The sequence below is a fragment of the Polyergus mexicanus genome, unplaced genomic scaffold (assembly GCF_030449975.1).
Source record: "Polyergus mexicanus isolate NDT 795.1 unplaced genomic scaffold, iyPolMexi1.0 SCAF_1, whole genome shotgun sequence".
Taxonomy (NCBI): Eukaryota; Metazoa; Arthropoda; class Insecta; order Hymenoptera; family Formicidae; genus Polyergus; species Polyergus mexicanus.
In genome coordinates this window covers 13,765,474-13,790,311 of record NW_027223321.1, presented here as the reverse complement: position 1 = coordinate 13,790,311, position 24,838 = coordinate 13,765,474, and the positions used below count along the sequence as shown (strand labels likewise).

At 36.5% G+C, this 24,838-nt stretch overlaps 3 protein-coding genes across 3 annotated transcripts; 1 reads left to right on the top strand and 2 right to left on the bottom strand.

Annotated features, from left to right (window-relative positions):
* Positions 1 to 13,901: 13,901 nt before the first annotated feature.
* On the bottom strand, positions 13,902 to 16,002 carry LOC138936361 (chemosensory protein 4). The gene is made up of 2 exons (XM_070301707.1): positions 15,749 to 16,002; positions 13,902 to 15,234 (listed from the first exon to the last, which is right to left on the bottom strand). Exons 1-2 carry the CDS (start codon positions 15,945 to 15,947, stop codon positions 15,035 to 15,037), a joined length of 399 nt encoding a protein of 132 aa, XP_070157808.1. The 5' UTR covers positions 15,948 to 16,002; the 3' UTR covers positions 13,902 to 15,034.
* Positions 16,003 to 17,131: 1,129 nt separating this feature from the next.
* LOC138937660 (protein sneaky) lies at positions 17,132 to 22,112 on the top strand. The gene is made up of 9 exons (XM_070304145.1): positions 17,132 to 17,154; positions 17,236 to 17,611; positions 18,118 to 18,333; positions 18,476 to 18,777; positions 19,290 to 19,477; positions 19,581 to 19,752; positions 20,292 to 20,646; positions 21,023 to 21,351; positions 21,585 to 22,112. The coding sequence occupies exons 1-9, from the start codon at positions 17,132 to 17,134 to the stop codon at positions 21,901 to 21,903; spliced, it is 2,280 nt and encodes a 759-aa protein (XP_070160246.1). The 3' UTR covers positions 21,904 to 22,112.
* A 363-nt stretch (positions 22,113 to 22,475) lies between these two features.
* Positions 22,476 to 24,756, bottom strand: LOC138936353 (chemosensory protein 3). The gene is made up of 3 exons (XM_070301695.1): positions 24,653 to 24,756; positions 23,576 to 23,807; positions 22,476 to 22,835 (listed from the first exon to the last, which is right to left on the bottom strand). Exons 2-3 carry the CDS (start codon positions 23,775 to 23,777, stop codon positions 22,642 to 22,644), a joined length of 396 nt encoding a protein of 131 aa, XP_070157796.1. The 5' UTR covers positions 23,778 to 23,807; positions 24,653 to 24,756; the 3' UTR covers positions 22,476 to 22,641.
* Positions 24,757 to 24,838: the final 82 nt, after the last annotated feature.

Genomic DNA, 24,838 nt, shown 5'->3' with positions numbered 1-24,838 from the left:
TCGGAGTAAGCCACAAACGTGGGGTAAAATGGTGGTCTACGAATTTAGTAAGACGAATCGTCACAGGCGGCAGGGACTTGGCTATTGTGTCGAGCACACTCCTGTGAGAAATCCAAAAGTCAGTAAATTTCCTGCAAACCCGAGAGAAGGGAGGGGGAAGTTATACCTGGTCGCGTCCGTTGGATGTACGACTCCGGGCTCTACGTACGCTCTGTTTGCGTAGGACGGGGACCACCCAGGTCGGGCCGACGCCTCTGTCCGCGTGGATCCGACTTGGCGGAATCCTTCGCTTCGCCGAGCGAAGCGGAGGCGACGCATACGTAAGGCAGGGGCGGATCGACCATGAAATTCGGACGGTTATTCAGAATTGTATTGGATAATGACGTTAGAGGCGAAAAAATCCTGTCAATACTTTTCCCGCGCTGTATGTAGGAACACGTAATTTAGACAAATCAATTCTTATAGCATATCATCGATGCACGATATCTGATGTATTAGATATTGACAAAATATATATGCCAATAAATATTTCTTATACAGGGTGTATCTGAAATGATGCACTAAACTTTAGAAGCGTATTCTAGAGGTGAAAATAAGACTTTCTTTTCTTATGAACGTGGGTCCGCGATTAAACCCTCCCTTCCTCCCCCCCCCTCTCACACCCTCAGAGCTAAAATTCAAAAATGTATGAAATTGCCAACCTTCTGCCTTTTTTTTTTCTGAGATACAGCCAATTTTTAATTTTTTCCCCAAACTTTAGGGGCCTCTAGCTCGGAGGACGGTTCATTTGCGGACCCATATGTTCATAGAGAAAAAAAGTCTTATTTTGACCTCTAGAATATGCTCCTAAAGTTTAAGTGCATCATTTCAGACATTCCTGTATATACTGTATTCAATATAAGATTATTTGTTTATATTATTATTTGAGAACGCAATCTCTCTCGTGCAAAACCATTACATTATTAAATGCCCTTCTTTACATTGACGATGAGTGATTTTTCTTATATTACGATCCGTTCGTTTCTGACACATGGTAACGAAATTTTTAACCTGATCCACAATGCACTATTTCTCATCCCATTGTACCCTAACGGCAAGGTCGTGATTCCCTATGAGGATTCTTAAATGATTCCAGTGATGGATACACGGATACGTCTCCATTGTACAACGAGGAAAGCTTTAGGAAATTAGCGTGTCAAACGTACCAGACGGGCACTTACCGTCTATTCAGTTCGTTACCACCCGTGAATACGGTCTGTCTCCATTCAGTTACGCTATTATATGTAATAGAATAATGGATTTGCGATAATTTTAAATGCGCGTGCTCAGTTCATCAAGTTCTCTTCTACTTCACTAGCATATTTAAACTTAAATATAGTTTCTCCGCTTTAATTTCACACCTATTTTATTTCTTGGAATATGAAAATGCCACGTGTCTTAATATCAATATTTTATTATTATTATTATTATATTAGAGGAATATAAGAGAGCGATATTTTTAAATTGCAAGTAGTTTATTTAATCTTGTTAATATATAATATTGTAAATTGTAATTTTAAAATGTTTTTGAACTCATATATACATATGTCTCGTTTATCGGCAAATAATCAATATCAAAGATAATTTTTTGTAAATAAAATTTTAGTAAGAAAATTTCAACACACGCGCGATGGTATTAATAAAAAGCTAGGGTATCGTTTCTCTCGTCAAGGAAAAATTACATCATGAACGAAAGGTATTCAACAAATAAGGGTCTGCATTTTCATGGGACATACAAATACGTAATTCACAAGAGGATTTTTTAAATCGTTCTTCACAATAATTGTAAATATTAGCCTTGAGAAAATTAAAAAAAAAAAAAAAAAGAAGATAAAATTACATATAATTGTCTGTTCAATAAAATATATTTAATAAATTATTTATTATTTCCAATAATATTTTAATTATAATATATACAATTTTTTAATTACATGCAGCTATCTCTCTGTCTGCGTACACAAGCTGTAAAACGTAAAATCTTTTGACGTGAGAGGCTTCGGATTTATAAATATATCGTTAACGATTAAAAAATTTGCATTTTGTTATTTTGATTTTGAAATCGCACAGGCACACATTTGGACATTCTCTAGACACAAACTTTCGAAAATGTACCTAAGCGCTATAATCGTTAAATAACGCAATACGCGGCGATTAAGCGGGATTCTCGCGTACGTGTGCGTGCGTACACGAATGCGGCGTACGCGTAACTCACGTGGTCCTATGCTCAATATCAAAATAGTGTTAGTGACTGACCACCCACGGCGAAACCGAGGGACCACCTAATGAGACGCGCTATTATAAGGGGGCCCGTCTCCACTTCGCACTTTGCTTCAACTGCCGTCCTCCTTTAACCTTTTAACACGGCAGACACCCCTGCCTGCTTCCAACGGAGCAACGGAGCTCGTTCGAGGACACTAGAACGCGTCTTTTTTTCTTTTTACTTTAGAGAAATTATAGATAAATCGTAGAATATATATCATATTTTGAAATATATCAAAATAATATATCAATTCCAGATCTATTCATTTAATTAAACCTATATCATATTAATCTATATAATCCACAAATTCTCGCATTATTTGGAAAACCCTTAAATTTTACATAAAAGAGACATACGTTCGATTAATTAGAGCCATTTTCGCTGAAAAGTTGTATTTGTAAAATAAATCAAAGGGTGACCTGATTAGATTTTTTTAAAAATCTACGCTAAACGCTACGATATAAAATAAATATGTTATTTCGTTAAAAATCAAAGAAAAAACTATAATCGACTTTGAAATAATTTTAAATGATTTCATATGCAAAGTGTCAAATATAGGTCACTAGTAAGTTTATTTTAAGAGATATTTCATAAAATAAAGAATAACTTTTGTCTGATAAAAATTTGCAACTTTATTATACAATAATATAATTAGAGATAATTAATAGTTGAACAAAACACACTGTATATTCAATCAATTTTTTAAAATAATAAAAAAATTGCTGATAATAAGTTCTATTTGTAAAACTTCTCTCGGGCATCGCTGTAGATAGGAATACACTCAACGCTTTGTATCCTCTCGCGAGAAGATGAGATCGAGATGAAGATTTGTAAAATCCGGTCGGAGAGCGAGACGGTATCGCGAGGAGTTCGTTCCACGGCCAACCCGCGCGCAAATCAACGTTTACACGTGCGTCATTAGAAATCAATAAGCACGCTCACGCACGCAAGGTTGCTGCCGCGTGTGTGCGTACGAGCGCGCGCGCGCACATGGCGCGCGTGTGCGCGAGCGCTCGGACACGGAACGGGTCTCTCTCTCTCTCTCTCTCTCTCTCTCTCTCTCTCTCTCTCTCTCTCTATCTCTCCTCTAAACCTCGTATTTCGTGATTGTGTGGACCACCCAACTAGTCGATCGCGGAAGTACGCACGCACGATTTGCACGCGCACGTACATACGCGTGCGGCACTAACGGGATATACGGGGTGTCTCGCAAACGCTGACACGCAAGCCTATTCCAATTTTTCACAACGTTGTTTTTCCCTTTTACGAATATCGTTAACTATATGTACACATATTTAAATATACATACATATATATATATGAAAATGTGAGTGTCGCGAGAATTTTGCGACATACATTGTGCTATCGTTTACACGCGTTTGTTTTGTTGTCTATTGTCATCCATATGGCGAGTCTCGAGCGGGGCTCGTACGGCGCTTTGTATGTCGTATTATCTTTCGAAATACGATCGCGCGACAAGTACATACTAAGAGAATAAAGGGCGATAATTGTTTCTCTGTTGCCTACTTTGTCTCCTCTTTTTTTTTTCACAATTTTGTCACTCTACAAAGTTAATTTTACTACAATTTACGCATTCTCGCGATCTGTTTTTAATAATCCGCTAGATCTGCGACACCCTATACAAAGTTTAAATGCGTTGTTTCCCGAAGAAATTACGACAATTGCGTCTTTCACCTCTTAATTCGTCGATTCTCGTCCTTTACGACCGTTATTAAAAACGTGTCGTTCTTTTAGCTTCAACTTTTCAGCCCCTGATTACAAGCCTTCTCGTTCTCGAGCCTTCTTCGCTCTCGACTCCTCAGCGCCCATTATTACGTACGTTTATCGATAATACCGAGCCCAATTACGATGACGATTTTCACATTTGGTGAATCGTCGTCGCGTCAAGGAGGGACGCTCGTTATTTTCCCAGAGACGGAGATGATCGATTCCGTCACACGATAATCGAGCTCGATTTTTTTCCCCGCTGCTATTTCGCGCGGAGGGAAAAGTGAGCGATCCATATTTTTCATTCTTTTTTTTTCCTGTTTCTCTTTTTTCCTTTCCTCAGGGGACGAAGGAGAGTCCTCTCGACACGGATATCGCCTCCGGGGAAAGAAAAGGGGGGAAAGGGAGGGAGGGAGGGGGTTGATGGCAGCAGCGGGCCCCGCTCAATGTCGTCTTCAGGGTGGTTACGCGCGTTCGCGTGCACAGCAGCGTCATTATACGCGAAATAATATGTTGCACTCGTTCGCTGCATACGCGTCTGTGAGCGAGGTAAATTAATAATTGGAACGTTTTGGACGGACTGTCGGCACGCTCACGGATGGTATAATGTCCGCGTGGAAAACGAATTCGATTCGCCGGTTCCTCCGACTTTTCGTTAGGAGAGCGCAGCTGCGACGATAAGAGGATAAGTAAGAGTAGGGAAGCTGATGAATAATTTTGTAATACTTTAGGTCAACTTATTTTTTAGAGAGAAAAACAAGAAAGGAAATAAAAATTATCTTTATTCGTGACAATTATTTTGAATAATCAAGAGGGAGTCGAAACTTCACTGCTTTTTTTCTCATCTGGGAGAAAATATTTGATTTCATTTCTAAATTATTTATTATCTTTAAGGGAATATGACAATGTCAATTTTTTCGCCTGACGTAAAAACTATAAATTATTCTGTAATATCGTGTTAGCACGTTAGTGCGTGAAAGAGAATCTCGACCATGTTATCGGGAGATATCAATTTAGAAAAATAGCACTCGATAAAAAAAACACCAAGATACAGAAGATATTTAAAAGGCAAATTTATTACTCGCGTTTATCGCGATCGTTGCGGGGGCGAGGTGTCGGATAGGATTGGGGGTCTTTGCGATTTTTTTTTACGATTTCCGCCGATTATGTGGGCGCGAAAAGAATCGCGTAGAAATGAGCGAATTAGGCAAATCTGTGGAAAAATACAAGACGACGGTTTCTGAGCGAGATAGAGAAATGGGACTTATCGTCATTTTATCGTGTAATTATAACTTATTTAATTATTTATCGGTAGGGAAACTTTCTAATATTAAGTCGTATATGCATTTTGGTTGAGATTAAGTTACAAAAAATACGTATAAATCCTTGAGTATCGATATGAGATTTACCGAAGAAATAAAGATCTAAGGATTCTCCGGAAAATTCTGTAAAATTATATTCGAGGAAACTCGATACAATCGATTAAATCAATTCTATTTGCTACTATAAGATTAACCGTACGCTATCTATATCTACATTGGCTACCGGAACTCTTAGCCGATCACGTACGGACGTTTTATCAGTGCTCGAAAGATCGAGAGGTCGCGACTTCCGGCGCTGAACACCATCGTACATTCCTTATCCCTTCGGATAATCGCTATTATCTTCGTTGACTCAGCGAGTTTCAGGCTATCCGATGATCGATCTTGTCAGAATACCCGATCCGACCGACTCATCGATCTATCCTTTTGGACCCTCTGCGCGAATATTAATGGAAACAACGTTTGTCATCTTATGACAAAGCAAAAGTAGAAGATTAAAAAACATAGAAATACCGCCAACAACTCGAATTATTTTCCTTTGAATTAAAAAAAGTAGCGCGTATTCTATTCTTCTAAAAACATAAAATACACGCGTAATTGTGAAATTTAATCACGCTGCAAGAGTTTCCTGCTATGTAAAAAAAAAAAGGATTAAAAATATATGCGCTGTCAGACAAGATAATGCGATCAATACCGAGGATCTAAAGATCGCAATTCTAAGCTGGGTGCAAGTCAAACGAATACGACAGATCACGACGAATATCAGTAAATCTCATTTAAAAAAATGTTACATTTGATTATATATAACAATTTTAAAAAGTTATTTTATAAAAAAAAAAAATAAAAAAAAATTAACAATTATGGCTTGACGCTTGTTCGCTGATATTTGTTTGCGATCGTTTGTATTCATTCGCTTGGTCTTCTGGATCCGCCTTTACGCACTTATGTACGCCGTAAACGAGCGCGAACGAGCATTGTGCGTATTGTATCATCGACTTTATATCATCCTGTGTAAATTCTCCTCGCTTTCCGCGCACGTCGCTGCCAACTCGTTTGCACACTGACTTACCGTGACACTTTAAAGCCACGTGTCCAAACGAGCATGATTTATCAGCGCGACACGTACTGGTCACTCTTAAGAAAGATTTTACGGATGAAAACATTCGACTCAACTTTTCAATTGTTCGAGAAAATTGATCGAGCATCACCAAATATATGATGACGCTATATACAATATATTATTCACTTTTCGCTAATTTTCTAAATATGCCATTTTGCCATTAACGTCGTTAAATATGGACAGATATACATATATTAAGATTACAAAGAGAGAAAATGTTTTTTTAGAAAATATTACGAAAACTTCTTTCAACACATTGTGAGTTATTTCTCTTAAATGTATTTACAAAATCATATTTTATATGTGATAAAATATTATCTGTTTAATTGATAATTGCAAGAAATTCTTTAACGTTTCAGTGTACATTTATAGTGGACTCTTATACAAGAAATATGAATTTAAAGAAATGTTTATCGTTAAAATATCGTAAAAAAAAAAAAGCATTTATATTGATCGAATAAATAAGTTTGATAATATTTTTTTCACAAATAATGATAATTTTTCGCTCTATCTCTCTTTTTAAATAAAATACCTCGTAATACTTTGACATTTTCAAATATTGCTTCGTGCATTATCAAATAAATCAATAAATAATGAATAATAATGCACAAGTCAATATATATTCTTGAGTTCCACCTAAAGAGAGAGAGTGCTTTCTACTTTGATTGTAAGAAATGAAAGGCACAGACAGAAGACTCGGGGCTCTGTGCGCGCGAACCGCTAGTAGATTTCAATTCGGATGGTATCTGCAAAATAGAAAGCAAGCGAACGAACCGGTGAACGAGCCAGGGCGATGGACGGACGGACAGACAAACAGATGGACGGACGGACGCGTATGTCGCATTCCGTGTTTATTATTTTGTCGGTGGGTGGTCCAGAGAAGTCCGGAGTGCCGTCTTGGTGGCCGATAGCATCTCTCGTGTGCACGCACCGTTGAACGCAGTCATCTTGCGTAAGGAAGTAGTCGACTTCTCTCTCCATCTCTCTCCCCCTCGCCCTTCCATTCCCTCTTTTTCTTTTGCTCTTTCTCTCTCTCTCTCTCTCTTTCTATCGAGCGGAATACTCTCGTCTCTTCTACCCTTTTCTGATTTTCTCTTTCCTTCTCCATCTCTCGTGCCGAAGCTTTGGACCGCAAAGCCTTCGCCTTTCTCCTCTTTCTTTCGTGGAAAGAGGAGTGAGAAAAGAAAAGTAAGGAGAAAGAAGATCGAATATTGCTATGTTACTCCTCGCAATATAGTATCGCGTACAGGACATATGGGCGGGATACTAGAGTCCTGTATCGCCCTTGTACTGATATTTAAAAGAGATACATTCTCTCTTTCTCTTTCTGCCTCTTGTAGGACGATTTTACGATAAAAAAGATTGCGATTAAAATTGACGTAATCAGATGGTGACACAAAAATTCATAATAATAAAAATTAGATAGAATAAATATATAATCTCTTTCGTCTTGCAAATATAGCAAATCGTTTTCTTTTTAAATTGCTTTTTACACGTATTTTCATTAAATAAACTCGATAAAAAGTAGAATTTTATAACAAATTTTGCTCATTTACTAATATAAAAATATAATAAAAATTAGATAGAATAAATCTAATCTCTTGTTCGTCTTGCAATTATAGCAAATTGTTTTTTTTTTTAAATTGCTTTTTACACGTATTTTCATGAAATAAACTCGATAAAAAGTAGAATTATAACAAATTTTGCTCATTTACTAATATAAAAATATCGAATTATGTTAAGTATAATATTATATTATGATAGATTATATATACGGAATACGGAGAAATAGATTACGGATAATAATGAAAAATGCTAATTTTATCGTAAATTTTTTAAATAAAATATTATATTATAAAAAAAAAACTATAATCATTATTTTGTTTTTGTCACACATGTTAATTAGATGTTAATATTAATGTCAGTATCTATCTTACAACTTTCAATTAGTAGTTCTATCTAGAAACATTTTTATATATTCGAATAAACTATGCCTCTAATAAAAATTCTATATCACATTCCATTCTATAAAGTACACATTCTAAAATTTATATTAAAAAACGAATCGTGTTCCTCGCACAGAAATATATTACGTCATAAATCTAATATATAACGGTGAATCTTGCAAAATGTTGCGGACAAATGTTTTTCACACCGTGTAACGTGTGTATTGCATGTGACTTATCCTTGTTTTTTTTTTTTTTTTTTTTTTTAATTGTAGATATATTCATATCTCAAATATGAATCATTTTTTTACAGCGATGAATTATAAAAAGGTTTATCCTTGTATTAAAATAGTTTGAAAATCAATAATCAAAAATTTTTATTTATTATCAATTATTCTGTTAAAAATTTATTTTTATACACAAATATATATAGATATGTCTTTTAGTATAAATAAATTTAGTAAATCAAATTCCTTTAATAACAATAAATTATAAATTATATAATTGGCAATTCTCCATATTCTTCTTCGATGAAAAAGCTGAAATTGTGCAAGAGCGTTCTCAACTGCCAATTATTTCGTTAGACCTATTTTAACTGTTTGACAAGGAGAGTATAAGTGTCGAGAGTTTGCCGAGCGTGACGCGAGAAATTAACGTATCGTTAACTCTAAATGCCGGTACTCCGAGAAATGCCGGCTCGGCGGGCGGGAAACGAGAAAATCGTAGCGAAATGATGGCGGAAATCGTTCTGCGAACCGTACGCTAATATATTCGAGAGAAAGAGAGAAGGAGTATCGTTATATTATATATTATATACAGAGAGAGGCCCACACGCGCGCGTTCTCGGTTTCGTGCTGCGGGACCCGCACACAACGACACCCAGCGTGCACCCTGAAATAAGGTAGCCCAGGCTCCGGCGACGAGGAGCCGACGTGGGTGGTCCAGGAGAGATTTGCCTTCCGCTAAATATCGCCTTTGCGCCCTCGACGTGGGTGGCCATCTCGCTGCTGGCAGAGGGGTTATCCCTCCTCCCCCGCTTGCTCACCTCCCTCTCCTTCCCCTTCTCACCCCCTTTCCACTCCATCGAGAGTTGTCTCCTGTCCTCGTTCTTCGAAGGAGAGCGATGCTCGCTCGTGCGCGCGCGGTGGCGATCGAAATTTTCATCTTAACGCCACGCAAACGCGATCTTTTATTCCGAGAATCGATTCTGTAGAGGCGACACGACGAGAAACGAGGCATGCGTATTCTGATCCCATACGACAAATCTGCGCAACGTAGGCTCGAGGAATATCATTGTTATGAGAATCAGTGGATTGGAATTGAATAATAAATAGATTTTTATTGTCGTCTATTTATCTTTCTATTAAATCTTGCTCGTAAATGACGAGTAACTCGTCGATTCAATTGATCTCATTCGCCATTTTTTTCTCAAAGGAAAAGAGAAGAGAGAAACGTTACGCTTATTGTTAGAGTCGAAGCGAGTAAGGCAGTATCGCGGACTCTCTGGAGAGATAGAATACACGGATCTATCGGGAAAGGAACGAGGGAAAAGGCGACAAGACGGCGTGTGGTCCGCCGAACGCCGATGAGTAGGACAGGACCAGAACGACGACAGTATCTTATCCGAATCCGAGGCCCCGGCCGGACCGATCGATCAATGGCGAGATCGATCGGCCTTCTCCGACCGATCCGGGATATCGCGGCATGCTCGGCCGCGCAAATATTTTTCACCCCGCGGGCGGTGGCGGCGGCGATGACGCCGGTCCATGACGCCGCCCGGCCGGATGCAGAGATAGACTTCTCAATCGTCCACTTCTCAATTGTTTAGCGAAGCCGAGCTTCCCCGATCGAACGATTATTATTACCATTATCATTGTTTTCGAATTTTTCATCGTCGAAAATTATCTCCGGTGATTGAACAAGGTTTAATATCATTCGAATAGAAATAAAAATTTTTCCTAGAAAGTAAAAATATTCTCTAAATATTTCAAACATTTTTATTATTTTGTTGAAAGATTATCATATATTGTATATAAGTATAAATATAAATGCAGAAAATAAATAAATGACTTTTAATCCCCTTTTTCATTTCTTTTTCTTATTGTATTTGTATTAATTATGTTTCTTATATAAAATTGGGATTTATTTCATATGTAATTGAATAGACGAATAAAGTAATATAGTAAAAGATAAATTATAAAGATATTTGAGAATATTTATATAAAAGGATATCCATATATTAAAATAAAATTATGCCAATATTCGCGTACGCTCTGTCCGTTTTAGACGCGCATTCTTTAGACTTTAACGCAGAGCGTGTATTATGAATCCCGCGATTCGTCCGACTGTTCGTTTAACGAGGGTGCTCGATTCTCGAAATCATTATCGCTCGTCAAAACCCGATCTGGCGTTACGACCCTAAAGACAGGTAGCCTGCTTGTGAAACGGTCGCGCATATGGCGCACCCACACCCGTGACCAATCGCTAACACGCTCATATCGAGGACCTCGTTCACCGCGTTACACGCATCCACGCTACATAGGGACATACTTACACACGCACACACGTGATGCGAAACCAAGCTTAAAACGCTCGTTTGCATTCTCCGAATGAATGAAGATATTGGAACGGGGAGATTCTCGTCCACACGATTCTGCATTATATAAAGAGCCATATAATTGTCATTAATTAAGGTGGCTCTTTAAATATTTGAACGAGAAGTCAACGATATAGAGAAGTCGACGTTATTATAATAGTTATCAACAATGTTGTTATCTTTTTTTTTTTTTTTTAAAGAGATTGAATAACTTTTATTGCTAGGGAAAGAAAATATTTCAGAAAAATCAATTTCAAATAATTATATCAATAAAAAGAAGGTAAGAAATTATTTCAATAAAAAAAAGGGAAAGTACTTTGAGATTGCGTAATCTCGCTCTCGATTTTATTTGACAAATGTGTCTCGCGCTCGCTCGCTCTGAAATTTGCCGAATCCACGGCACGTGGTAAGCGCCAACACGAGGACGCACGCTCCGCGAATACCAACGGCTACCGGACCGGGCATCCGACCTCGATCCCGATCTCGATTTCCATCTCGATCGCGAAAACGGAGCGGACGGACGGATGGTCGGCCTCGGTACTCGTCGCCGGCGACGAAAAATTGCACAACAGCAGGTTTCGTTTCGCCGCGGCATATCATGCGGAGAGAGAAACAGAGAGAGAGAGAGAGAGAGAGAGAGAGAGAGAGAGAGAGCAACCTAATGCTAATGCAGCTACCATTAGCAAGTAGTGAATCGAATGTAAAGTCGGACGTAAGGTGGGACCACACAGGTCGTGCTCGCTCGCGGAGGGTTATACGGGGCCAGCAGATGCAGTGCCCCATAAACAGCGGGGCGAGACCACCCAACGCGCTTGTTCCTTCGTTTCGTTCCTTCGTCTGTTTCCTTAATAACCACGATAGCCTGCCTGTTACCGTGCGGGAAGGTGTGCAGATTCTTTCTCTCTCTCTGTGTCTCGAGCACGCATATAGAGATATATGTGTGCGTGCATGATAAATGTGTACGTGCGCGCGCGACACGTGCATAGTGGATCAAATCGCGAGAGCGGCTGCTCGCTCTCCTTCTCTCGATCCAGATCGTTTTCGAGCTTTCGTAGGAAGCTGATGTCGCTCCGGACCGGAGAGAGATCGGTGTGTAATTTCCGTGTAATTGTCGAGTCGCGCGCGCTTGCTTCCATCAATTCGATCTCCCCGAGAACGGACGTTCCGTTAATAAATTGCGTGGCGATTGCACGTCACTCGGCTCTTTGTGCCTCGCCAAGATCTTATTATAATCACGCATCGCTCTTCGGCTGACAATCCGGGGCTCTATCCTCGTTTTTCTTCGCCTCGCGCGATCGTTCGAAACTTCGATATTTCTCTTCCCATCCCTCCCGGGACAATCCATAATCCCGCACGTGTTCCTTTCGTAGCTAGATAGCCACGGGTTTATTACTACGCGACCCTTCTTTTTTTACTCAGATCCCTCGAGCTTCTGAGAATCTCGCGAAGGGTTGCCCTAGTATGATGACCACCCGCGTTAAACGCCGAATATCTGAGCTATGAGATATTTTTGGTAATCCGAAACTATACAGAAAAGATCGTCGGAGAGATCTCGGTCGTCCTTCATGTCGCGTTTTTGTTGGTGGCATGAGGAAGTCTTTCTATAACCCTGCTTGGCGCGTCGTCATCCTACGAACGTGCCTCGAACGGGCCCCGATTGCTTTGACCTAAATCTTTCTTACCTATAATTACAACGATAGCTATAATAATCTAATCTGTTGCGAGGAAAATTATCGCAATAATAATTATCTCCATTAGCGTAAATAACGTGTACGATATTATAATTATGACAAGGACTGTATGATTGTATGCAAGGGGAAAGGTCAAAATACAAAGATAAATACCTTTTTCCAATTTCTCACAATAGATGAGACGAAACGGATGATTTCTATTCAATCTGCGTCTCGAGTAGAAAGTATCCCCGCACCGAGGGAAAAGGACAGAAAGTACTCGACGGCAGCTCGCTATACATTTCCAACAGACAAACGCTCGATTATATCGTCGTTGCTTCAAATATTCACATTTCGACAATCACGATATATAATTACGATCGCGCGAAAAAACTGATTGAATTGCGGCGATCCGGACAGTGCCAGCCCATCCGAGTATTTGCTCATCTCTTTCCATATATTTATTCACTCGCGAATCGAATTAAGACGCGATACCCCCGGTAATCATCCGATATTTCGCACTCTTCGCTTCGGCACTTCCGGACACTCGCGATATATGGTACGTTGGATAAATCCCGTGAAACACGGCGACATCGTCCGCGTTGCATGTTCCCACGACACGCCCGATGTCCGTTACGGACGACGCGATTAAATTTAAATACTCGATATATTGCGTGAAAAATTTGAACTCCGTGACAATAACTTCACGCTTCACGCCGATCAATCTGATACGTGGATCGTAGGTCGCCTGATTTCGCTCGGTTCGCGAAACAAGGGATGCCAACTGCGAGGCGATCTTGCGTATCCCCAGGAGGTTTTTTTCTTTCAATGTTGTCGTATAATCGAAATTGTTCGTAAGTCGCAATCATAAATATTGTATACTCAAAGTGTCGATTACCCTTGTTTAATTTGCACCGCAAGCGAGAAGTATCTATTCAAAAGGAACAGTTAACGGAGCTCTAGCTAATTCTTTTCTAATGCGTATAGGTTACTGCAGGTTAATGCAGGTTGAACGTTTGCTCAAAGCTTTGCTCTTTCTACTTTTGAGAGAAAGTGAAGAGTTAAGTTAAGTTTCGCTACCTTTTTCGTTTTTTACCATGTCTAGCTCGAGTAATTTATATGCTTCTTATCTTTATGCATAGGGGAGGACGGAAAGAGCCATTGAAAAAATTAAATATAATTATTTCTTATCGACTAAAATGCAATTGCGAAGCGTAATCTGCTGGTGGATGTCAGTATTTATTGCACAACGGTCGATAAAGAAGTGTGACATAAACAGTATCTCGTCGGTGAGTGAGCTATTCTATATATATGTATATATAATATATATCGAATAAATATATAGTCGGTAAAAAATATTTTTTAAATTATATTAGTATATGAAATATAATAAGTAAGTAACATAAACACTTGTTCTCTTTTTTAACAAAGTAAAATTACAAGATTATAAACGAGCAGATAACAAAGAGAGGAAACAAATCGCAAAATGACAAATAATATAATCAATCATTTATATATATATATATATGATACACATATATAAATTATTGATTATACATATGTATATACATTTAATAAACATCTCTATTTTTCTTTTCTATTTTCTTCTTATTTATTATATTGTATATATATATATATATATAATATAATATAATAACATTGCAAAAATCTTTTTTTTCTCATGATGCAAGAACAATTAAATCGGTCTTTATATCTATCTCTATACATATATATATATATACGTGCAAAATTACAGCAAATCAATTATAATAAATTATTTAATATTACGCATCACTAATAATAATAATCACTAATAAGCGTCAATTTTTTTCTTTATATATTGTAGTATTCCAATATTATGATAGTTTTATGAATTAATAAATCTGCATGAGAAACATGTTGGCGAATCCTTGCCCATATATTGTCAATATATCGAAATAATAATACATTCTAATAAATTATATACGCATTAGTGATTTAACTAAATGACGTAGATAAAAGAGCTCATAAAAATATTCTTCGTTATTTATGAAGTATTATAGGATTACCATTATTCAATTAAGTATTTATAGCAAGTATACAAATAGTAAAATAGAAATATATTTATTCATATATATATATATATATAAACTTGTACGTGTTTCGATTGGGAAATAAAAAAAAAATACAAAAAAATATTAACAAAATGTAAAAACTGGATATCTTTTTAATGATTTTTTTTGTGTCATAGGATAACTTCCATGCTGAAAAGTGATGAAACGCGAAAGATTGGATCAAGGATTACGATAAACAATCAAGTCCAGAGGATAGCCGTGGTCGGCATTAAAGATCCTTACGATGCGAAGAAACGATTTCAATCCAATCTACTTCCTTCATGAGACTTGTTTTCCAAGTAACGCCGTCTATATGCTCCGGTAGGATCATACTTGTCCTCCAAAAGTTTCCAATCGTCCGGCTTGTTGTCGATCAGATGATGAGAGATTTTGTCGGCCGCGTTCTTTTGCACCTCGCTGCATCCGGCGCAGTCATGCTCCAACGCGTCCGGCAGATTTTCTTTAAGGAAGTGCATATTATATAATGCAATTATTACATTTTATTTTTTACATCTCTCTCTTCTCGTTTTTTAACATTTTCAATAAATTCTTTTTATTTTAATATAAGAAATATTTTTCTAAATATATTATAAGTCTTTCTATTTTTTAAATTTAATCGGAATTATTACGGCAAAAATTTTCGATGCAAAGAATAAAAAATAATTATCTGCGCATTATTTTTCTAACACACACAAAGTCTATCATATAATACAATATATAAAATTTTTAATTTTATCTACAGTAATAAAATCTAGAATAATCTGAATAAAAATAATCTTATCTATATTTTTAATAAGCTGCAATAAAAAAATTAATATGAAAATTTCTATATTCAGAGTACAAAGATATCTGTTCTAAGAATATTAAAAAAAGTCTCGATTATATTACGCTATTCGCAATTTAAACAATTACAATATATTTAAGTCTGTAGAGGAGAAGATTATAGGAAAACGCTCTTCGCGCAAAACACTTACTTTTCAGTTCCGCCGCATCTGGGGTACAGGGAGTCCGATCGAGCAGACAACCCACGTATCCATTCAACAGCCTCTCGCTGTTTATCACAGCATCCACATCTATATTGTCATATTTCGTAGTATACTGCACCTCCTCTGCGTAAACGACGGAGGACGAAAGGGCGCACGCAATGATAAGAGCGACGACTAGATGCCTCATCGTGGCGAACGAGATTGATGCGTTGCTTCCGATTCACTGTTCGTGAAGTCTCATTAGTTCCAATAGTCTTATAAGGAAGGCTTGGACACGGTTCGTTAGTCGCACGAAATCATCCTCGTGCACATATCCTCGCCATAATTTATCGAGAAAAATACGCGCGACGTAGTCGCTTCCTGCATCGAACAGCAGACTTTTGTACTCTGAACGTAGAAATGTCCATGCTAACATTTTTTTTATTACGGATTACTAATATGACTAAAGCTGTTTTAATATTGTTATTTAGATTATTATAGGTTATTATTATTGTATATGGGTAATATTAAAAATTTGAGATATATATATATATATATATATATATATATATTACAGACTTTGTATATGTTATCAAAACGTAAATAATTATTTTTTAGTTTTTGCATCGCAAAGTTATATTAATTATCATTAAATTTGATATAAAAAAACTTATAACATATATTCAGAGAAAAATATTTCTTATATATTAAAATAAAAATAAATTATTGCAAATGTTAAGAGATGTTTGACGGTAAAATGTAATAATTGTATTAAATAATATTGTATATATTGATAATATCATAAATGTAAAAGATTAACCCTGTCCCGTTGAATGATACAACGATCATTGTATTCGTGTCAAGTACACAAAAACATGTATATATGAATAAGCAGATAAGTTGCATAGCAAGCAAGAGAGGAATTTATACGCTTTACGTGGAAAGAATATTCTTGTACCTCAACTCTTTTCAAGTATTCCATAGGCGATGTATTACATGACCTCGACTTTTAGATAAGTAGCTTGCGTAAAGGATGTGATTGTTTCAGTGTCTCTCGTTATCTATTTCCATTCTTTAATTTGTAAATTTAAATTCCTCGCCGACAAATGTATTTCGTCCTTGTTATAAAGTGCTAGTAATTGTATTGCCGCATTGTGCTTCGTCATACATCGTATCTAAATGTTGATAGAAATCTTTTTATATAATCGCTATTATGGTCTTGACAATAATAATCATTACATATATTTGAATTACGCAATCATAGTCTCTTGTGAATAAAATGTATTAAAATTTTTGCTTAATTTGAAAAATTTTAAACCATTCTTTTTCATCCATACTTTGATAAAAATTCTAAATTAGCGGATACGTAACGATCGATAATTAAAACGATTGATGAATATATCTACATTCCCAATGTATGATTCTCAGCCAACTACGAGAGTTTAGAAAAATTGCAATTAAAATCGACTCTACATTCGACATTTGTCTCATTTCAGAGACCAACTCAAAAGTTTCGCATTTCATAATCCGCTACAAAGTAGCTTATCAGCGAGGATTTTCAATTTCGCAAAAAGAGAGGAAATGCCCGGCTTGGAGCGGATTAATCGCTGCGGCCATCTGATCGAGAGGACGCGGAGGGATTTCCTGAAATATTATCTGAAAAAATGCCCGGCCCTGTTTCACATTTGCTACGATCCGATCGGCACTCATCGAAAAGCGAGGGCCTTCATCGGATTTCTCTTCGGATTTCTTGCAGCTGTCGTGCTATACGAGGGCATAATCGTCGATCTACAATTTGACGCGTATACCAGCATCTCTCTGGGAGCCATCCTCGTCGTGATGTTATCAATAGGATGCGCTTCATCGATACAGGTAATCTCTTTTTCTTACTTCACTCGATTTTACGTTCTTCGGGGAGATATTTTCTCGTTTTATTTTGATTTTATCGTAGTTCAAGTAATAGCAATGATTCTTTCTTATTGCGCAAGAGATATTTTTCTTTTCAAAATTTACAATTGTATTAGTGTATCAATCATATATTATGTATCTTTATCATTAGGCACACAGCATGAATTCTATATAAAGCTTATTCATTTAATCTAGCCGTTGCTAATAATGACACGATATAACAAATAATAAGCAGTTTATATAAGATTTCGTCAACTAATGTCTTTCGATATTTCTGCCGAGAATAAATTAATTTGACGAAAAAATCTATCAATTCCGTTCGTAATGTAATGGCAAAACGTCATGTGTAACGTTAATCTTCTCAATTAAGCATATTAGGATGTACAAAATGTTTAACGATAAACTTTGTCATTCGTTATTGATATAAAAGCTTAAAGAATGTTTGGCATTAAAGTTATTACTTCAAATAGGTGAGATGTATCTGCCTTTTGACAATCCCGACCTTCCTCGGTCGATCTGGCCGTAACGTTTTAAGGGCGTTCATCTTAGGATACCTAATCGCAGGACCGATATTCAATTTAATGTATAATGGCAAAGAGGTGATGAGAACTTTTGCTTGTACGACGCAGTTGACCTATAATCTTACCCAAACACGTTTTGATCTCATGTTTAAGCCTTTCCAGCAAGTAAATATATGAACACATCCACTTATTAAAATAATACAATATATTGTAATAAGCGCAATTTATATTTAAAAAAAAAAATACAATTGTTTATACGCAAATGACAATTTTGCACGAAAATGACTACACATCCAATGATACATAGGCGGTGCTCGCCATGCAAGCGGATGCGAGCGAATTGAAAGATACTTTATCTTCGGTGAGAGATTTGATGAGTCCGATAGTTGAGGAAATCGAAGGGGAAGAGGAGATGAGGAGGTTGAAAGAGGAGAACGACTATCTGGACGAGCTTCAGGACGATACGAAGCGAAGTGACGAGATTGAGGAGAAACATGAGAAAGAAATGGCGAAAGCAAAGTCTGAGGCGGATGTTTACGAGGCGAAGTACAAGAAGAAGATCGAGACGCGATGTGAAGAGCAGCTTAGCCGCGGTGCCGAACGATGCAGGTGAGACAGAGAGAGAGAGAGAGAGGCATTCTTTCTCTTTTTTTATATAGGATTAATAACATCGAGAAAATCGTCAGTCAAAGTATTCGAAAAGTCTTTGTGTGTTCAGTTTAAATGTTAAAGAATTGACAATTCTACACAGTTCAATAAATAGTATTAATGATATTAATTACGGTACAATATTAGTGATGATTCGTGAACCGATTGAAGACAGAATACGTAGAATAAATTCTTATAATCGATTGCGTAATTTCCGAGAAAAATAATTTTGAATTACAAGAGTTTGAATTACAAGAGAGTTGAATTACGTGCATCTAGTCCATTCTTTGTAATAATTGTCCGCAGCAGAAATATTATCGTTATTAAATTTCTTAAATTGTAAGCATACATAATATTGCTTTATTGATTCAGATTAATCTCGGATAAACATATTTCTTTCTTTTTTTCGATTTGACTTTTTTTATATTTTTATCTTGCATTAATTTTAATAAAATTAATGTGCGATTTTTTAGAGATATGTTTGGCGACGCTTACGACAAGTGTTATGACACGGTGACAGTCTTTGCGGCCTGGCTGCTGTGCTGGCCGATGAAGCTCACCTTTGTGTGCAACCTTGTGCAGGCACTCGGTGGCTCTAACATCTGCGATCCCGAGGGGAAAGTGGACTCCGGCATCGGCGAAGGCTATGTTGCTTTAAAAAGTGAATAAATATCATTTAATTGCACATTGATAAAAGTTACATAACGTATTGTGACATTTTTTTTCGCGGTATTTTCGCGAGATACTATCGCCTCTTTGCGAAGGAGCCAGGGATACATTCAGCAAGAGTTTGAAGGAGGCAAAACTGCAGTACAAAGTGAAGAAGATGCCGGTAATCCTTGATCTTCATGACGCCACGGATGCTGCTCAGGCCGTGATGCACGAATTCAACTCACGTAGGAAGATTTTGGAATCGGTGATGATGATTATCAAGAGGTACGGCGAAATTACGGCGAGATGAGTCTAAATTCAAACTTTTAGTTATAATTCTTTTTAAAGCCAAAGTAAAAAAAAAGATTTTGCATGGTTTAATGAAGATTACTCTTTTTGCTAATTCTTTATAAAAACTTACACAATATAAATTATACCTTGACTTCGACATACATATATGTATGTTACAAAGAGTTTATTCTTAATTAACATTTGGAATAAAAGCTGGTACTTTCTCATAGTTTTTGAGATATTTTAAGTTAAAGTTCAGTAATTTTTATTACACATTGGGAGTATATAAAATATCTTAGGAACTGTAGGAGAGCGCCGCCTAATTCCACGCGCATATTACTTACAAATAGATTCTTTGCAATACATGTCAAGATCAATGTGCGCGCGTGTGTGTGTGTAATCTATGTTATATAAAGTTTTTGTTGTTTATCTTCTTTTTTAACAGAATCGTACAATTATTTCTTTAGATACAAAATTGTTTCCGGCAAGATTTGTTTATGTAGAGACAAAATATATTTCACATAATAATCCAGATGCCTGTCCTTCGTTTTCTTGAGAATCATCATGAACGCTCAGACATATCACGATAAATATCTCAACGAGATCGAGCACGATAACGTGTATGTGACTTCGTATTTTCGAAAAATCGACGCAAGACGGAAGGCACGCGGCAGTTTGGTCCTGCTTCCCTTGAAGAAGATTGAGAGATCAAAGTTCGTGGATCCGTATAGCCTGCGGCCGAGCAAGATCGAGCGAGTCAATTTGACCGGTCAAACGGTGAAGTTGATACTCGAAATGATTACTGTGACGACGTTTATATTGCTCGATAGGTTGTTCTTCGAGGTGCTCGATTTGGTCAGAAGACACACTCATATGGAATATACTCAGGTTCTTGGTTTACATTGTTCGATTTAATTATTCTCGCAATTTTCGGATTTTTCAAATTCAATCCAGAGATTTTTTCAAAGTATGTCTATCATAAATCCTAACAAGTTCATCGTTTATCTTTCATCTACGGATCTTATGCAAAAGAATCTTAAATTATTAATTTTGATATGTAGTATAACAAATTCGTATGGCTTTTCTTTTTCGACATTATAATTCAATACGGTTACAATGGCAGAATCAGGAGCTTTTAAGTAATCGGATAGCATATGCAAAATGGATAGAAATTAACACAGATTTTTTTCTAGATCGTTACATAATGCAATTTATTCTTCCTCTCTGTTCCGATTTTTTAAATTTTAATTTTAATTTCTCCTAGGCGGGTCATCATGACATAGTTTTGGAGGTTCGCGGAATCGGAGTGATAGCTTCCCTGATACGTCGCGTTATTCATGGATTCAATGTAAAGAGACGAGTGAAAACCGTGGTGTCCAATAGCGCATGTTTACCGAGGCCCAGCAGAGTGCCGGATCGCATGATCCTCAAGATCTATTTGACCTATCTCGGCATTTGGCTGTTGCTATTCACCGCCGCTTACACCCAACGTCTGCGGCGCGTGATCTGCTCGTTCTTCTATAGAAAGCGCGAGAAGAGGCGCGTGCTATATCTTTATAACGAGAGCCTGCGACGTAGACTTGGACACGCCAGGTAAAGATACGGCATCTCAAGGGTCACGCGAGTTAAGATTCGGAGTAGACGCGACTGCGATAGCTCCGAATTCTCTTCGACTATTTCGAGCAACAAAAGCGGTGCCTCCGGAATAAAATCGGATGCCGATCGAATAGTCCAAAATAGTTTCTTTTACAAGGAAAAAATGCTTAAGAATATATCTTTGAATATATATATATATATATATAAATTAAATCTGTTTTTTATGCTAGATTTATGCGAGCCAAAATTAGAGCTCTGGTCAGGACTCGTCAGCTAGAATACGACATGGATCCATGGATCGCTGTGAGGCTGCGTTGGCCAATGCTCTGCAGTTGGCTAGCGTTATTCGCCCGGGCGCGTCTCAAGTGTCTCGTTTGCGGCGAAGCGGAACCGAGAAAAGGTCCGCAATTTCGCAGATGTACGACACCGGGGTGTTCCTTCGTCCATTGCTCCGAGTGTTGGAAAGATGTCGGCGAGTTCTGCTATGCCTGCGCCGATATCGGCGAGACGACAGACGACGATACAGATGTTCCGATAGAGAAATATTAATATAGATAAGGATTAATACGATCTCACGAACGCGCTTTGCGTACTTGATACGGGGCGCGAGTATTTTCTTTTTGTAAACAGACTGTATCCTTAGATAAATATATATTTCTATTATTAGTTATGAATCTTGATATATGATTAAATAGATAATACTTTATATGGAAGAGATTTTAATATAAAGACAACCATCATCGCGTAGAAGATTCCTACCTGAGATAAAAAATTTCTTCTGATAAATGTTGATTCTATCATGTTTTTTAATGAGTGCATAACTATTTATAAACTTAACAATATATATCTCTAAAACAACTGTGTAGTAATGCTTGAACAAGGATGGAAAGATTTATCGACAATAAAAAGTTGATTTGTAACCGTTTTCCTAGTCACGCAATAGAATTAGCGTTTGTCGGAAGACATTTTCTCTTAGACAGGAATCTTCCACTCGATGACAACTGTTTTTACGTTGAAATCTCTTCGATGTGTGTAAAGATACACGACCAAGATTTAAATATGAAAAACGCTAAGAGGATTCTGCGATTGAGTCACGTGGAATATATTATGTATGACGCATATATATTACGACTGATCATTTATTTTCATGCAGCAAATACGCATCCTACATACTAATTGGATTAAGTTGCAGCTAGAAAGACGATAAGGCAATTAGCGTTACATTATAGTAATGTTGCACATGTATTATTTATATATTCCTCCATTTCTCTTCTCTTTAATTTCTGTTCAGATAGTCTCTTTCTTTAAGGCTCGATCTTCATATTTCTTTGTGTATTTATCTTCCGGATCGTATTTAGCCTTCAGTTCATTCCACATATCGCTTTTGTTATTTATTAAAAATTCTATCGCCTTTCTCGCAGTTTCCCTCTGTCGATCCGAGCACTTCGCACATTCAGTTTCTAATGCTTCAGATAAGACTTCTGCAATAGGAATTAAATGATTATTATTGATTTAACAATACTAAAAATATGTTGGTATTTTAACGTTGATTTGAAAGCATCAAAATAAATCTCATCGTATCGTAAATTGAAACGAACAAGCAATCGCTAAAGATATTAGTTTACATTATTAAGAATATACTTTTAAACGGATTGAATTTCCGTTAAGACTTGCATTATTTAACTATCAATTAAATCCATGCTGAGGAAACACGTGTTTCATAAGATCGACAAAAAGATAAATTTCCATATTTCGCAAGTAGAATTCTATTAACATATCTCACATGTCTTATACGCGCATTACAAGTTACAAAGTTCTTTGCTTCTCTAAGAAATACAAGGTCTTCTATTGTAAACTAACAAAGTAAATGGATCGTTACTCGTTTTAACTTAATATTGTCTTAATGTTATCAAATTTTTTATTTCTATGTTTTGCTACATAAGATAAATTTTTAAAACGAGTTATTACGATTCAATACATTTAAGAGCGTTACTTTTCGATATGTATTCTCATTTTTTGCACGTTACTTGAAAATAGATGATAAAAAATATTTAATTTTTGTGAGTAGTTAATTTAAAAAATTTGAATTACATTGAATTTAAATTAATATAATCTGACAATTTAATTTTGTTTAGTGAAATGGATATTCTTATCTAGACGCGCTGCGTTATATAATTGCGATTCTCTGTCATGTATAATATTGTATATGCATAATACTCACTCTTTAATTCAATAGCTTCAGCAGGGCATCGGACATTGGGCCTGTCCAGCAAACAATCTATGTATCGCTTCAATAATCGATCATTTTGTAGAATTTGGTCTATATCTATATTGTCAAATTTGTTGGTATAATGTTCTTCCGGCCGTCCATATACATAGACGGTAGCGCCAATAGCGAACAGACACACCAATATAAACTTCATAGCTGCAAAAAAATTTAATTAGACACGTGTCTAATTAAATTTTTATTCAACAAAAGGTAAAAAAAACTATTATTGTATCGCAGTTATGGTATCGGGATATTTAAAAATCTATACACGTGCACGCATCTCAGATCGCAAGAAATATACAACAGAGTAGTCTTGAAAATTGTTAATAATTAATAGACATATAGACAGTAGCTACATATATTATAATTTATTATAATGTCTATCTCTGAGCAAATTAAGAGAGAAAATAACTTTTAATTAAAATTGGAGAAAAAATAAATTTTTAATTAAAAAAGTTGAAATTAACATTTATTACACATTTTCCTTCGAAACATTTGATGAATATCAATGAGGTGTATTCACTAAAAAATCGAATTTTATTTTAAGTTTGATTCGGCGCGTCTTCGAAAATCAAATGTGGCATCAATTATATTGATTCATAAAATACGTAATATGCATTATGCGATACACAATGAATCGGAAGAAATCGCTCGGAGAAGTATTGAATAATCGCGTGACATTTGTATCCGAATTGGGCGTAATTATGTAGTAAATAATCTACTCCAAAATGTAATTTTTCAAATACGAGGTCATTTTACAAGTAGAAATTAAAACTTCACAATAATACGTACATTGAATACGTTACAATACGTACATTGAACTAAAAGTAAAATAATCCTTTTTTCTTTATGACAGCTCTCTGTTTTGCTAATAGAATTCTATTCTAATATAATATATTTATACACATATTCTACTATATTTTTGGCAACAAAAATTCGAAAGTTGAAAAACTGACAATTGATCCGTTCATATGACTACGTCCAATTCTTAAGAGAACGCATTGCACTTGTTGTATGATAAATGCTCACCTAAGACGTATTATTCGCAATCGGATGTAATTGTGTACGGATATATTCCCGTCACTCGACTTTATATACGTTACACAACCGCGAGAGTGGAAGGATGGAAAAGGTACCGATTTATTCCATGAAATCCCTCTCGTCATCGGCTCGAGACTTCATCTTGACACCTGCCGTAGAAAACTATGCGTCGTT

Excerpts from the sequence above, each read along its gene's own strand:
- LOC138936361 (XM_070301707.1), bottom strand. The coding sequence starts at position 15,947 with ATGAGGCATCTAGTCGTCGCTCTTATCATTGCGTGCGCCCTTTCGTCC. Across the intron at positions 15,235-15,748 it reads AGATGCGGCGGAACTGAAAA|AAAATCTGCCGGACGCGTTG; the intron begins GTAAGTGTTTTG and ends ACTTCCTTAAAG.
- LOC138937660 (XM_070304145.1), top strand. The coding sequence starts at position 17,132 with ATGAATATATCTACATTCCCAAT. Across the intron at positions 19,478-19,580 it reads AGGCTATGTTGCTTTAAAAA|GAGCCAGGGATACATTCAGC; the intron begins GTGAATAAATAT and ends CTCTTTGCGAAG. Across the intron at positions 21,352-21,584 it reads CGTAGACTTGGACACGCCAG|ATTTATGCGAGCCAAAATTA; the intron begins GTAAAGATACGG and ends TTTTTATGCTAG.
- LOC138936353 (XM_070301695.1), bottom strand. The coding sequence starts at position 23,777 with ATGAAGTTTATATTGGTGTGTCTGTTCGCTATTGGCGCTACCGTCTAT. Across the intron at positions 22,836-23,575 it reads TGAAGCTATTGAATTAAAGA|AAGTCTTATCTGAAGCATTA; the intron begins GTGAGTATTATG and ends TTCCTATTGCAG.